At 34.6% G+C, this 11556-nt stretch overlaps 2 protein-coding genes across 2 annotated transcripts; one reads left to right on the top strand and one right to left on the bottom strand.

The window, feature by feature from the left end:
• Positions 1 to 3829: 3829 nt before the first annotated feature.
• Positions 3830 to 5682, top strand: QWRF7 (QWRF motif protein (DUF566)). The gene is made up of 5 exons (XM_078976035.1): positions 3830 to 4463; positions 4551 to 4787; positions 4874 to 4963; positions 5227 to 5334; positions 5446 to 5682. Exons 1-5 carry the CDS (start codon positions 4023 to 4025, stop codon positions 5488 to 5490), a joined length of 921 nt encoding a protein of 306 aa, XP_078832161.1. The 5' UTR covers positions 3830 to 4022; the 3' UTR covers positions 5491 to 5682.
• Positions 5683 to 7784: 2102 nt separating this feature from the next.
• Positions 7785 to 9183, bottom strand: LOC145016528 (large ribosomal subunit protein eL15). The gene is made up of 4 exons (XM_078974816.1): positions 9075 to 9183; positions 8780 to 8946; positions 8414 to 8611; positions 7785 to 8171 (listed from the first exon to the last, which is right to left on the bottom strand). Exons 1-4 carry the CDS (start codon positions 9076 to 9078, stop codon positions 7926 to 7928), a joined length of 615 nt encoding a protein of 204 aa, XP_078830942.1. The 5' UTR covers positions 9079 to 9183; the 3' UTR covers positions 7785 to 7925.
• Positions 9184 to 11556: the final 2373 nt, after the last annotated feature.

The following is an 11556-nucleotide window of genomic DNA, read 5'->3' as shown; positions in this document are numbered from 1 at the left end:
CTTTACGTGCATGCATGGCTTTAGGAGCTTCAAATGTCCAAACTAAGCTCTTAATGGGGTTCTAAGCTTAAGAGGGACCTTAATCACAAATATGACTGAAACTTAACACTTTTAGAAGGTAATGAGAGTCCAGATCTGAAGTATAACCCAACCATAAGGTTTCTTTACAAAGGATTTACGGTTTTAGGGCTTAAAAGCAACAATTTATGCACAAACAAGATTTAATAGATCAATAATCAAGATGGAAACTTTATTACCAGAATGGATGACCACAAACGAATGTGTTCTGGATCTAAGTCCCCTTCCTTGACCTCTTCAACCTCTCCCTTCTTCCACTTGCTCCAAAGTGCACCAAAAGTCCCTTCATAAGTCAACAATCACTCAAGCTCACCAATGGAGGATAGGGTTTCGATAAGGAACGCTCTGAGGGTGATGGAGGCTGAGATGGGGCTATAGGGACGTTTAAATAGGGTGCAAACCCTAAGGATTGGGGTTTCCTCCTGACTGGCCTACTCGCCGAGTCCAGGCGTGGACTCACCGAGTAGATCACTTAAAGCCCGCATCCAACTCGACATCTACTCGGTGAGTTAGGACTACAACTCACCGAGTAGCTCTTCCAAAAAGAAACATTAATCAAAATAAATACGTACCAGGAACGGGGCGTTACACCTAAGGTCCTTATATCACATAAAGTTTCTAACTTTACGTGCATGCATGGGGTTTTTAGCTCGAAAGGTCCAAAAAGGTGACTCATAAGGTGCATGGGACTCCCATGGCCATAAAATTGGCACCTTTATGCCACAGAGTCCCTCAAGGACCTAGATTTGTAGAAGATACACCCACTCATGCTTGCACTCATGAATGGTTCCAACATGAACTCAAAAATGCCCTAACTACCCCATAAGAAGATCTAGAAAACAAATGGCCAAGGTATGGACCTGATTACCAGAAAGTGAAGGAAATGTGATTTTGCTTATGGATCTACAACCTTCTCTTGGATTCCTCTAGCATCTTCTTCTTCTCACAAGCTTCAAATCACACCAAATCACTCAAAATGGTTCACACACTCACACAAAGCTCAAGCTCACTGATTAGGGTTTTCTGGACAATGGGAGACGATTAGGGAGGCCACAAGGGGGTTTTATGTTCTTTAGATAGGGTGCCAAACCCTTAAAATTAGGGTTTCATTCTGGCGGTCCTACTTGTCGAGTTAGGGCTTCCCAACTCGTCGAGTTAGGGCTTCCCAACTCGTCGAGTAGACTTCAAACCCTGCGTCCTTCTCTATCTCTACTCGACGAGTTTGGGGCTACCAACTCGTCGAGTTGCCTTGTGAAAATGATTAAATAAATATTTAAATACGTAACGGGGATCTAGGTGTTACAACGTTGGAGTTAAGAAAGGGTATGGGGCTATAATGATGCTTAAATAGAGTCCAAATCCTAAAAATTAGGGTTTGCAACGTGGCTACGTACACCTTGCGTACGCAATGTACGCCTAGCGTACGCATGCATGCCTCAAAATTACAAAAATGCCACTCGGGACTAATTTTGCAAACAGTACTCAAACCAAGGGTCAAAATGGAATACCTAGAAATCAAGATGTTACATTTACCCTAACAAATGATGTTTTAAATAAATATTTCAAACTTTTAATCCCTATTCTAATAAATGAATAATTTTAATATCCTTTTGCCAAGTATCACTCTGATACAACTCATCATTAATATTATGCCATATGTCATGTAGATATATTAGGCAACTAAATTTAAAATTCAAATTTATATTTTATAATTATATATTAAATTTGAAGTTATAATAACTTTAAAATTTTTATATATCTCTTAATTAATAATTTATTCAAACCGATTTGTCTAAAATAACTAATTAATAAATATAAATTTATATGAAGTTTAACTAATTTTATAATTTTGGTTACCACGGATTATATACTAGTTGAAAATACCAAGAACCGCTTGAGACATTTCTAGGGTGTGAAAAGGTACGAGAGTCCATTTGCAATCCATCCATAAAAAGCCTTGAATATAATAACATTTAGGATAATTTTAAACTCAAGCAAAGTAACTCAAACACCAACATACGGTTGATGACATTTGGTTCAACTGAATGATATGAATATGGTAATATCCAAACACATTTTGAACGAAATAATAATTAGTGGGTAACCTTAACCCAAACGATCGTGCACCAATTTATCAAGCGAAGCACGAGAAGTACTATTGTATAGGGTAATTCGTACTAGGGGTGTGCAGAAAATTGCATAAACCGCCCGCACCACATTACACCGCACCATATAATGCGTTTTGGAACATTCGCGGTGCGGTTTGTGGTTTCTAATTTTGTCAAAACACACTACGTGGTGCGGTTTATGGTTTTTAAATATGAAATCGCGGTTTAAACTGCACCGCAATATATATATATATATATATATATATATATATATATATATATATATATATATATATATATATAACCAATTGTTCATACATATAAACAAAGGAAGAAACCGATCGAAGATTGAAGGATGCAAGATATGGATTTAACTCATTTCATAACTAAGATAAAAAAATTTATTTCATTCAAGTTATTGATAATCGTGTAGTTTAACCTCTATGTGTCATTTATCATAAATATCATTCTTTGTGTTAATTCTTTTTTTATATCGTATAATACTTTTATACAATACATAATTCTGCAAACCACATAAACCGCGCCGCAAAATGCGGTTTACATAGTTCACGGCGCGGTTTGTGGTTTTCGAAAAACTCAAACTACATATGTGGTGCGGTTTGTGATTTTGGCTATAAACCGCACTGCAAACACCCCTACTTCGTACCGTACACCTTGTGCTACACAAAAAATCAAAACATGTTTGATGCCACCAACCTTATAATACCATACGTCAACAAATGTTCAAGGAAAGCAAATACTCATTCTTTCAACTGGTCCTTTTCGTCCGGTGCGAGAGTGTGATCAGGAGGCCACACCCCAGGTTACGACAAACGCTTATATATGTTTTTGCGGGTGATTCAAGGTTCTAGACAAGGAAATCATACGACCCATTCAAACACTCATCCTTGAGTCCAATCTTTGAGTCCAATGAAGTGGCGTTTCATCAATGTGAAAGTGAAACTATACAAATGTGGCATTTGACCTTCAATGTAATGCATATATACTTAGATAGACTTATAACATATACCCTAGTGTTGCCATGATGACAAATAATGAGAAACACTTATGCGATGTTAGCATATGATGGCATGTTAACATGATTGATAAAAGAGTGTTGAATTTTCTTCTCTTTACACACCAACATTATTATTTGCAATTATAAGAAAACTCCCTTTGGTTCTTCTTACTTCACCAACATCGATTCTCATAATCAATTGCCTAATATTTATATCATAATTTCGTGTACCATAGATAATCATTCATCATGGCATTATCTCTGACCCTTTCAAAGCTCGAGTTCCCTAATTTATCATATTCATCACTGTTATCGTGAGGTTGTATTAAACCGAACGAGAATCAATATAAGTGGCTTAAGTTTTTTTAATAATATAAGTTCAAATGAATTTACACACCCACACTATAAAAACATATATGGCGACAAAATTTGGCAAGAAATTAAACACTACATGCTCTCAACATTGCATGGTCCAAAAGTTGACTTCAAGCCAACAACCCTAAACGTGCTCTCAAGTCTCAATATTACATGCGTAATTAAGTCAAAACGTTGACTTCCATGCAACCCTCAACTCACATAAATTCCACCAATTCGTTTCCAGAAACTTCAACAAATTCAAAATGGATCAACGTCCTCGATCCAGCAGCCGTCTCCACCACCCATCACCCGCCGGAAAACAACCATTGCCCCGTCTGATACGTTGCAAAAGCGAAAATCCAGCCATATCTCCGCCTCCCACCACCACATTATCCAACAGATCAAACACAGTCTCCAAATCGCGCTCAACATCCACTTCAAAAACGAGAAATTTTAAGGAGATGGAAGTAAACAGTTTCATGATTAACCTCCCGAAGCCGATGAAGATCAATACCGGAGTCACTAATCCGGTGGTTAAAAAGAAGAAGTCTTCAGACGCCGATAGCAATGGAGGAGACGGAACGTTTACCCGGTTTCTGCCACGAAAAAAACCCACATCTCCTTCCGCGTGGGCTTTATCTCCGGGGAGGGCTCCGCCTATTTTGACAGCGGTGGTGCCGCCAAAGACGCCAAGTACAGGTGGCAGGAGCAGCGGTGAGGGTGGCGGCGGCGGTGGTGGTAGAATCAGCGGAGTTTTAAAGTACTTTAAGCAAAAGAAAGTTGCGTCATCGGAAGAAGCAGATCGGCATTGTTCAAAACTGATGAACAATCGGTTATTGCAATGGCGGTTTGCAAATGCTCGAGCTCAGGCTGCAATGTCCACCGTGAAAAGCTTGGCAGAGGTATTTTCATGAACAAGAAAGATCAAAGATACATGATCAAGTATGAATTTAGTGATCTCTTATGTTTGTAGTTGTATTTTTATGCAGAAGAAAACGTTCAATGCATGGCTCAAGATACTTGCGATAAGAAATTCGAACATGGTAAAGCGGATGGAATTAGAAAAGCTCGAAAGAGACATCAGATTGTATCATATTATGAACTCACAGTTATTCTTGTTAGAAAAATGGCCGAAATTGGAGGCTAAAAACTCTGAAGCTGTAGGTCGAATGGTTAGAAAATTGTCTGTAGCATCTGTCAATATCCCATTGGTTGATGATTCTAAGGTACATTCTTAATTTCATTTCAATTATATTTCTCCTAAGTTTCTAAAATATTATTTAAACATTTTTATCATGTTGTATTTACATAGGGAGAGATTTTAATGGTTCGTGACGCGTTGGACAACGCCACAAGACTCTTGGAAGATATAGAATCAACAATCCCAAAATTAAATTGTCAGGTAAAAAAAACAGAAAATAAAATTTCTACATATTTTATTTTTCTATTTCATCATCTTACCTAATTAATTATTGATATGTGTAATGCACCTTTCTTTTTTCTGTCATCTCATTATTTTGATATTTGTCATGATCCAATAATAGAAGGATAAGTAAAAAGATTTAGTAAGAGAATATTGAACCCAAAAAAAAAAAAAAACAGAGTTGAAATACAATTATATTGTTATAATTTTTACTAACATGTCACATGGTTTTTAATATATAGGTGGAGAATTCATGTTATTTGTTAACCGAACTTTCAATCATCGCAAAAGAAGAAAAAGAGTCTTTGGCAGAGCTACAAAGATGGATGCGTGTCGTCATGACACTTAAGGTGAACTATTTTCGTTTTTTTGATACATAAATTGTGCGTATGTTTGCACATAATGAAAATAATTTAAGAAATACTTTTGTTTACTAAATGTTTTTTTATTTGAAGATACAGGAAAAAGAAAGAAGTTTGCGAGCTCATTTAATCCAAGTGAAGTGAAGATTCTAGTACATTTAGTGAAATAGCAATCAACTTGAATGATATTTTGATGAGTTGATCTTGAGTATAGACCTTACACTATTGAATCACGAGTCGCTTGAGTTTTATCGACTAATGTCAATTTGGATTTTTGATCTTTATGTGGACTTCTCACTAAAGCAATAATGTCTAAAAAATATTTTAAAAGTAAAATATATATGTGGAAGGAAACTTAAATAAAAACAAATGCATAAAAAGTTAAATCCTAACAAAGAAAGACTAATGGGTATATATATCAGAGTTTTTAAGAACGGGATCTTGATAATATTATAAGATCCTAAGGTCCCATAAACCAAAAACAACATGAATCTCAATAGGATCGTTTTGTAGCAAAGCTACAATCCTAATTACTTTTTTTTAAATGGTTTTTAAATTTTAAAAGTGTAAATTCTAAATTATTTCCAAACACTAGAAAAATTGAGCTCACATATTAGTTCAAATATTCAATGTATAATCTTAAATTGTTTCTCTTTTCTACTCAAAATCGAACCTCAAAATTTGTCCCTTGAGCTTGAAACTGAACATGACATATCGTATGAAGCGGCATACAAAATCACAACTTGGTGCGTTGTTATTTGTTTATTTAATGACTTTATAATTGTCGACAAATATAAGATTTTTTTAGTTAATTCTTATTGCCTCGTAAGATTTATGAGAAAAATAAAGATAATACAATAGAAGGGAAAAACGATATAGCTCATTAGTTAGGCTCAATTTAATAACCTCTTAATGGTTCCATTAAGAGGCAACCTCCAAATAGTTCAATCATTAAGAGCTTTTGATTTGTCAAATTTAAGCCTCTAGTTCGGAACCATATTAACCATTCAACTAAATACGATTAAGAACCATCCAGTTATGCAAGAGTTCTCTTCATACCCACAAAACCAATTTCTTTCTTCCTTTTCTATTTTCTTTCATGCGCCTTTACACCTCCAAACACTCGTTCATGCCACCATCCTTCCCCAACCACACTACCCTCGTCGTCTTCCTCCTTCCTCGAAGCCACAAGTGTCGCAACCATCTTCCTCGAAACACTGATGTTGCTTAAATCATTTACCATCGTTGATTTTTTTTAAACATTTTGCCTAAATCGGTCCCAGAAAACAATACTACAATCTACGATTCAATTCATCGATTGTACCCTAAAATCATATTGGTTCTAGGGTTTTGTGTTTGTCTTCTTCCTATCCCAATAATTAATTGTCCTTGTATGATTTATCTCGTTTAATCTAGATGTGTCCTATATTGGGTTCAAAGTAATACATCTCATAAAATTGTAGGCTTTGTGGTGTCTGGCTCTTAAATTGTGGAAAATATTTAATCATTCATATGATTAATGTTGTTAGCGCTTGATATGTGGTCATTTGCTTGTCGATATAATTATGCTTGTGCTACGAACGGGTTTTTGCAGATGATTGTAGTTTTTATTCTTAGCTTGTGTTATGGTGCTCATGTGTTCTAATCTGTTAACGTTAGCAACAAAAAGACAAGAGCTAAGTTGTCAAGTTTTGCAACAAGAGTTTCACCACTCCTTGGTATTAGCTAATAGGCCTGGCATAAGCTTCTATTGGAAGACAATTTGAAGTGATAGCTTCACTTGTTTAATTAGCAATTTCATTTACTTTATTTTAAAGATTTTATTTGATGTCGTTCTGCAATTTTTAATAAAAAGGGAAAACAATTTTTTCCCGTTCAACAACTTTATAGTGTGTTTTAAATTAGAGACAAATTCGATCAAAGCTTTTAAATAAAATATACATATCACTCAAGACACATATTCTTTCAAAGATTGTGAACCATCCAGATTTAACATTTCAAATGCTAAAAAAAACAACCCAATAGTTTAGATCTGAAGTTTTATATAATAAGTTTAAACTTGCAACTATTTAATATTAAATAGTTTATTTTCTAATTTGACTTTCCAATCACATTTTTTCAAAATGAAAAACAATCATACATAACATCCTGCTCTTTACATCCTTAGTTTAAATTGTGTTAGTTTTGTGGGATTTTGAATTTGAGAAAAAATAAAATTTGAAAACTCTAGAATGTGCCCAAAATTTTCATTTCATAACGAAGGTCAAAGATCTTGACAATGACTCATACTTGTTGACCAACACTCAGTAACCAGTGACCATCTCATGTATGAAGGTCTGAAACGGTCCAGACCATCCCAACCCCAAAGTTAGCAACAAAACTACCTTTTAAAAGCATCATTCTCTTTCAATAAACAACAGAAACAAATATCTCTCAAATGACAAACTGAACTTGGTTCTTAAACCATAATTAACCAAAAACATTGCGTCCAAAATCCCAAAACAGAAATTTAAAACTAAGAAAAAACCAGACATAATAATAATAATAACAACCCTTTAAACCCATCATCATCATCATCATCAACGGTATCGACGAAGTGAAAGAGTGTTGTTCCTTTTCCATGTTGCTCTCCTAGAAGGACGTGCCTTATGGTTCAAGTGTCCCTTGCCACGTAGACCTCTGTATTTCTTTCCTGCTGATGTCAGCCCACGAAGCTCTCTGTGCTTGTGTACCGGGTTACAGATCCAGTTGATCCGTGGGTCATTGCGGATCGCAGCATGGGCAGGATCCACCAAGATCACCTCAAAGTACTTGTAGGTAGAGTCCTACATAAACATGTTCAAAAAACATTTCAGAGAATAACAACAAACTTGCCAAATTTGTAAAAGTTAGGATTCAACATGCTCTGTAAAGGATTAGTGTCTTAATACATTAAGACCCTTTATGGTTAAACCAATTAAATCATCAAGTTAATAAAGAAAAAGCCAACGTATAATTGTTCAAAATGAGTAGATATCGCATTGAGTTACTCTAAAGGAAACAGCCGTAAAAGAAGAAATTAGCATACCTCATTGAGCCAGTAAGAGTTGAGAACCTTAAGGCCACCTAATTTTCTTCCAGCTCGTTCTTCAGCAACAGATCTCTTGCTACGTTGGAACTTGAGTTGGGTAACTCCCTGGTTTGTGGGCTTTCCATAGACGATACCTTTAGGAACTGGCCTCTTCCTTCCACCACGCCTCACACGAACACGATAGATCACATAGCCCTGCAAATACAATCATTTTGATTAATTAAGAGATTGGATTTCAATCATTTTGGCCAACCTTAGTAAACCTAAGTATTGTTTGATTGATATGATAATATGAATACATTTCCTTTTGTGTAAGCTTACAAATCACAGACAAGCAATTGGGGAGAAAACGAAGAAATATACCTGCTTGGCTTTGTAACCCATACGACGAGCCTTATCGGGTCGGGTAGGATGAGTGACACGGACAATGGAAGGAAGCTGGCGATATTCCCAGCACCTCACCCGCTGCATAAATCTCATCACATCCGATTGCTTCTTCCTCCATAGCTCCGAAACATAAGTGTAAGCACCTGTTAGAACCACCAAAAGCACACGGCGTTTCAACTAATTAAAACCTCATCATCCACATTCAACCAAGGAAAACAGATTATATAAACCATGGATTTGCAGAATCAGAGATCACGGAAGGAAGCCATACCCATTGTTGCGCTCTCTCCTGCCTATGAACCGCACAGCGACGGTGAAAGAGTGAATCTATGGATTAGGGTTTTAGAAGATATAACATTATAACCTTATAAGGATTTCATTGGGCTCGGTGTCATATGTAACAATTGGGCCTAGACGATTTTTCTTTTTCATGAAAAACTTTGTTATTTTAGGATGAATTAGATAACGAATATGTGGGAAAATAATAGAAATTCATATTGGACATGTTTTTTCGAACTATTTTATTATTTTACATACTATTTTATTATTTTTCACTTCTAAATAGTCTTTGAGTACTAGCAATGATGATATTTCAATTCAAAAATCAATTGACATTTAACACAATTGACACAACTAAGTCTATATAATATATGCAAAATGTAACATTATAGTTTTCATATGAAATCTTTCATCATTGAACAAACCTAACTAAGAAACATATCTACTAAAAGTTATTTGGCGCAAAACTTTGGTTGATTTCAAAGATTGTACAATAGTTGTAATTGTCACGTGGAATGTTTATCCTTTAATAGAAGACAATATGGTATTCCTCGTATCATATGATGTCTCATGCAAAGAAGTTAAATATAAGAAGTTAAATATGTGGTTTCAGTGTTTCAAGAAAGAAAGCATCAAGAAAAAGAGCATCAGTCAGGTCCAAGTAATGAAGATTTCTTAAAGTGGAGATTGTATGTTATATATAAGATTTCTTAAAGTGGAGATTGTATGTTATATATGTTTAAAGATCATCACTAGTCTAATAGAGTGTAACCCAGTTTTAATATAAACTTGTTATTAGAAAATGTTAAAATGTTCTATAATGTTACGAAAGAATCTATAATATCTTATAAGATACCATAAGATTTAAAAACGTCTTAAAATACCCTCAAAGATTTTAGAAAGTTATAGACTTTCTACGACATAGCGGAACATTTTTAAAACATGCAAAACCTTATGAATACTAATCTAGTGTGGTATAATATTCTAGAATTGTCTTTAATGTACCAAGTTCTTAGGAAAACCTAGAACCTTCCTACATGTAGGTGGGAGACACCTATAAATAGCTAAGGAGCTCATTTTCTTTAATATTTTGGAAAAGCAAAATATAATAGTAACGTCCTAGAGTATTTTTGTTTTGTAAGTCCTTATAGACTTGATCCTATTAATTATTCTCAAGTTGTAATAAAACAGTGTCAATGTAATCCAACAAAAGAGTTGTGCTCAACAATTTGGTATAAATGTGAGGTTGTGAGTTAGGTTTTATGATATCTTTAAACTCTTAGTATGCTTTATGGTTGAAATTGTAACTGATCTTCAACATAATAAACAATTTATTTCTGTATACTTTAACGAAAATAAAAAAATTACAAGGAAAGAGAGAAAAAAACCTAAACAAACTAAAACGTTAAATAAAAACAATTATGCATAAATCTAGATATATACTTCCCACCAATCAAAATCCAAATTCAGTTCCAATGAAAGGAATGAACCCAATGTAACACACTTTGAAGACTCTAAGAGGGTGTTTGGTACAGGGAAATGAAATTGTTTCTATTTCCCTTGTTTGTTTTGTATTAAAATGTAGAGAATTAAGAAAAAAAACGGATTCATTTCCATGAGTTTATTTCTTTATTATTTAGAGGGAAAATGTGAGAATTGAGGCTTGAAGGCCTCCCAAGAAAAGAAAAAAAAAACGGAGATTTGAAAATCAAAGAATGCTCTCCCTAGTTTGATCCATGCACACATTTATTTATTTATTTATTGCTTCAATTTTTCCCCTTCCACCTTCGATGTCAACTGCACGTCGTCTTCTGTCTTTGATTCCATCTTTTTTCTGCTTCAATTTTTCCCCTTCCACCTTCGATTTCAACTGCACGCCGCCTTCTGCCTTCGATTTCATATTTGATTAGTGACTGAACATCGGCCCATGTATTCCTCATTCCTTTTGTGTCAATCTTATTGTGTGATTATGCCCTTAAACAAATTCTTCTACCTGTTGATCTTGGGAACCCATAATTCTCCAATTAAGGTAACTTTTTTTTTCGTATAATCAATTTAACTGCTCATGTGTTCTAATTCATCAGTTTTTTTTTGAATTATAATGTGTTTGAGTGTTTATGGTATGATCGATTTCAATAAATGAAGATGATAGTGAAGCAAGGAGTTTCTTGTTTTTTAAATTACGCACCTACGAGAGTGCAATTTTCATGGTGAAATATTGCTTCCGGAACATTGCTTTTGAAGTTAAAATTACATATTTGACATTTAAATGTCAAACTTGAAGTTTCTTTTGGACGGCATAAGTCAAATTTGGAGTTCCTGATGTTGAACTATAGCTTCCATATAGAGTTCCTGATGTTGAAATATAGCTTCCATATAGTTTGATCATTAACATGTTTGTAGGTTTAATCGACAATTATTAAAAGGTATTTGGTAAAATATAACTGAGAAAATGAAAAATTAGAAATATAAAA

Source organism: Lactuca saligna, chromosome 9 (assembly GCF_052625555.1).
Source record: "Lactuca saligna cultivar CGN05327 chromosome 9, ASM5262555v1, whole genome shotgun sequence".
In the NCBI taxonomy this organism is placed as follows: domain Eukaryota; kingdom Viridiplantae; phylum Streptophyta; class Magnoliopsida; order Asterales; family Asteraceae; genus Lactuca; species Lactuca saligna.
The sequence above is the reverse complement of the archived record's forward strand: the minus strand, read 5'-3'. Positions and strand labels throughout refer to the sequence as shown.

Coding starts and splice junctions, on each gene's coding strand:
- QWRF7 (XM_078976035.1), top strand. CDS start 4,023: ATGGAAGTAAACAGTTTCATGATTAACCTCCCGAAGCCGATGAAGATC. Junction 4,964..5,226: donor TCCCAAAATTAAATTGTCAG/GTAAAAAAAACA, acceptor TTTAATATATAG/GTGGAGAATTCATGTTATTT. Junction 5,335..5,445: donor GTGTCGTCATGACACTTAAG/GTGAACTATTTT, acceptor TTGAAGATACAG/GAAAAAGAAAGAAGTTTGCG.
- LOC145016528 (XM_078974816.1), bottom strand. Junction 8,612..8,779: donor TGGGTTACAAAGCCAAGCAG/GTATATTTCTTC, acceptor TTGTATTTGCAG/GGCTATGTGATCTATCGTGT. Junction 8,172..8,413: donor ACTCTTACTGGCTCAATGAG/GTATGCTAATTT, acceptor ATGTTTATGTAG/GACTCTACCTACAAGTACTT.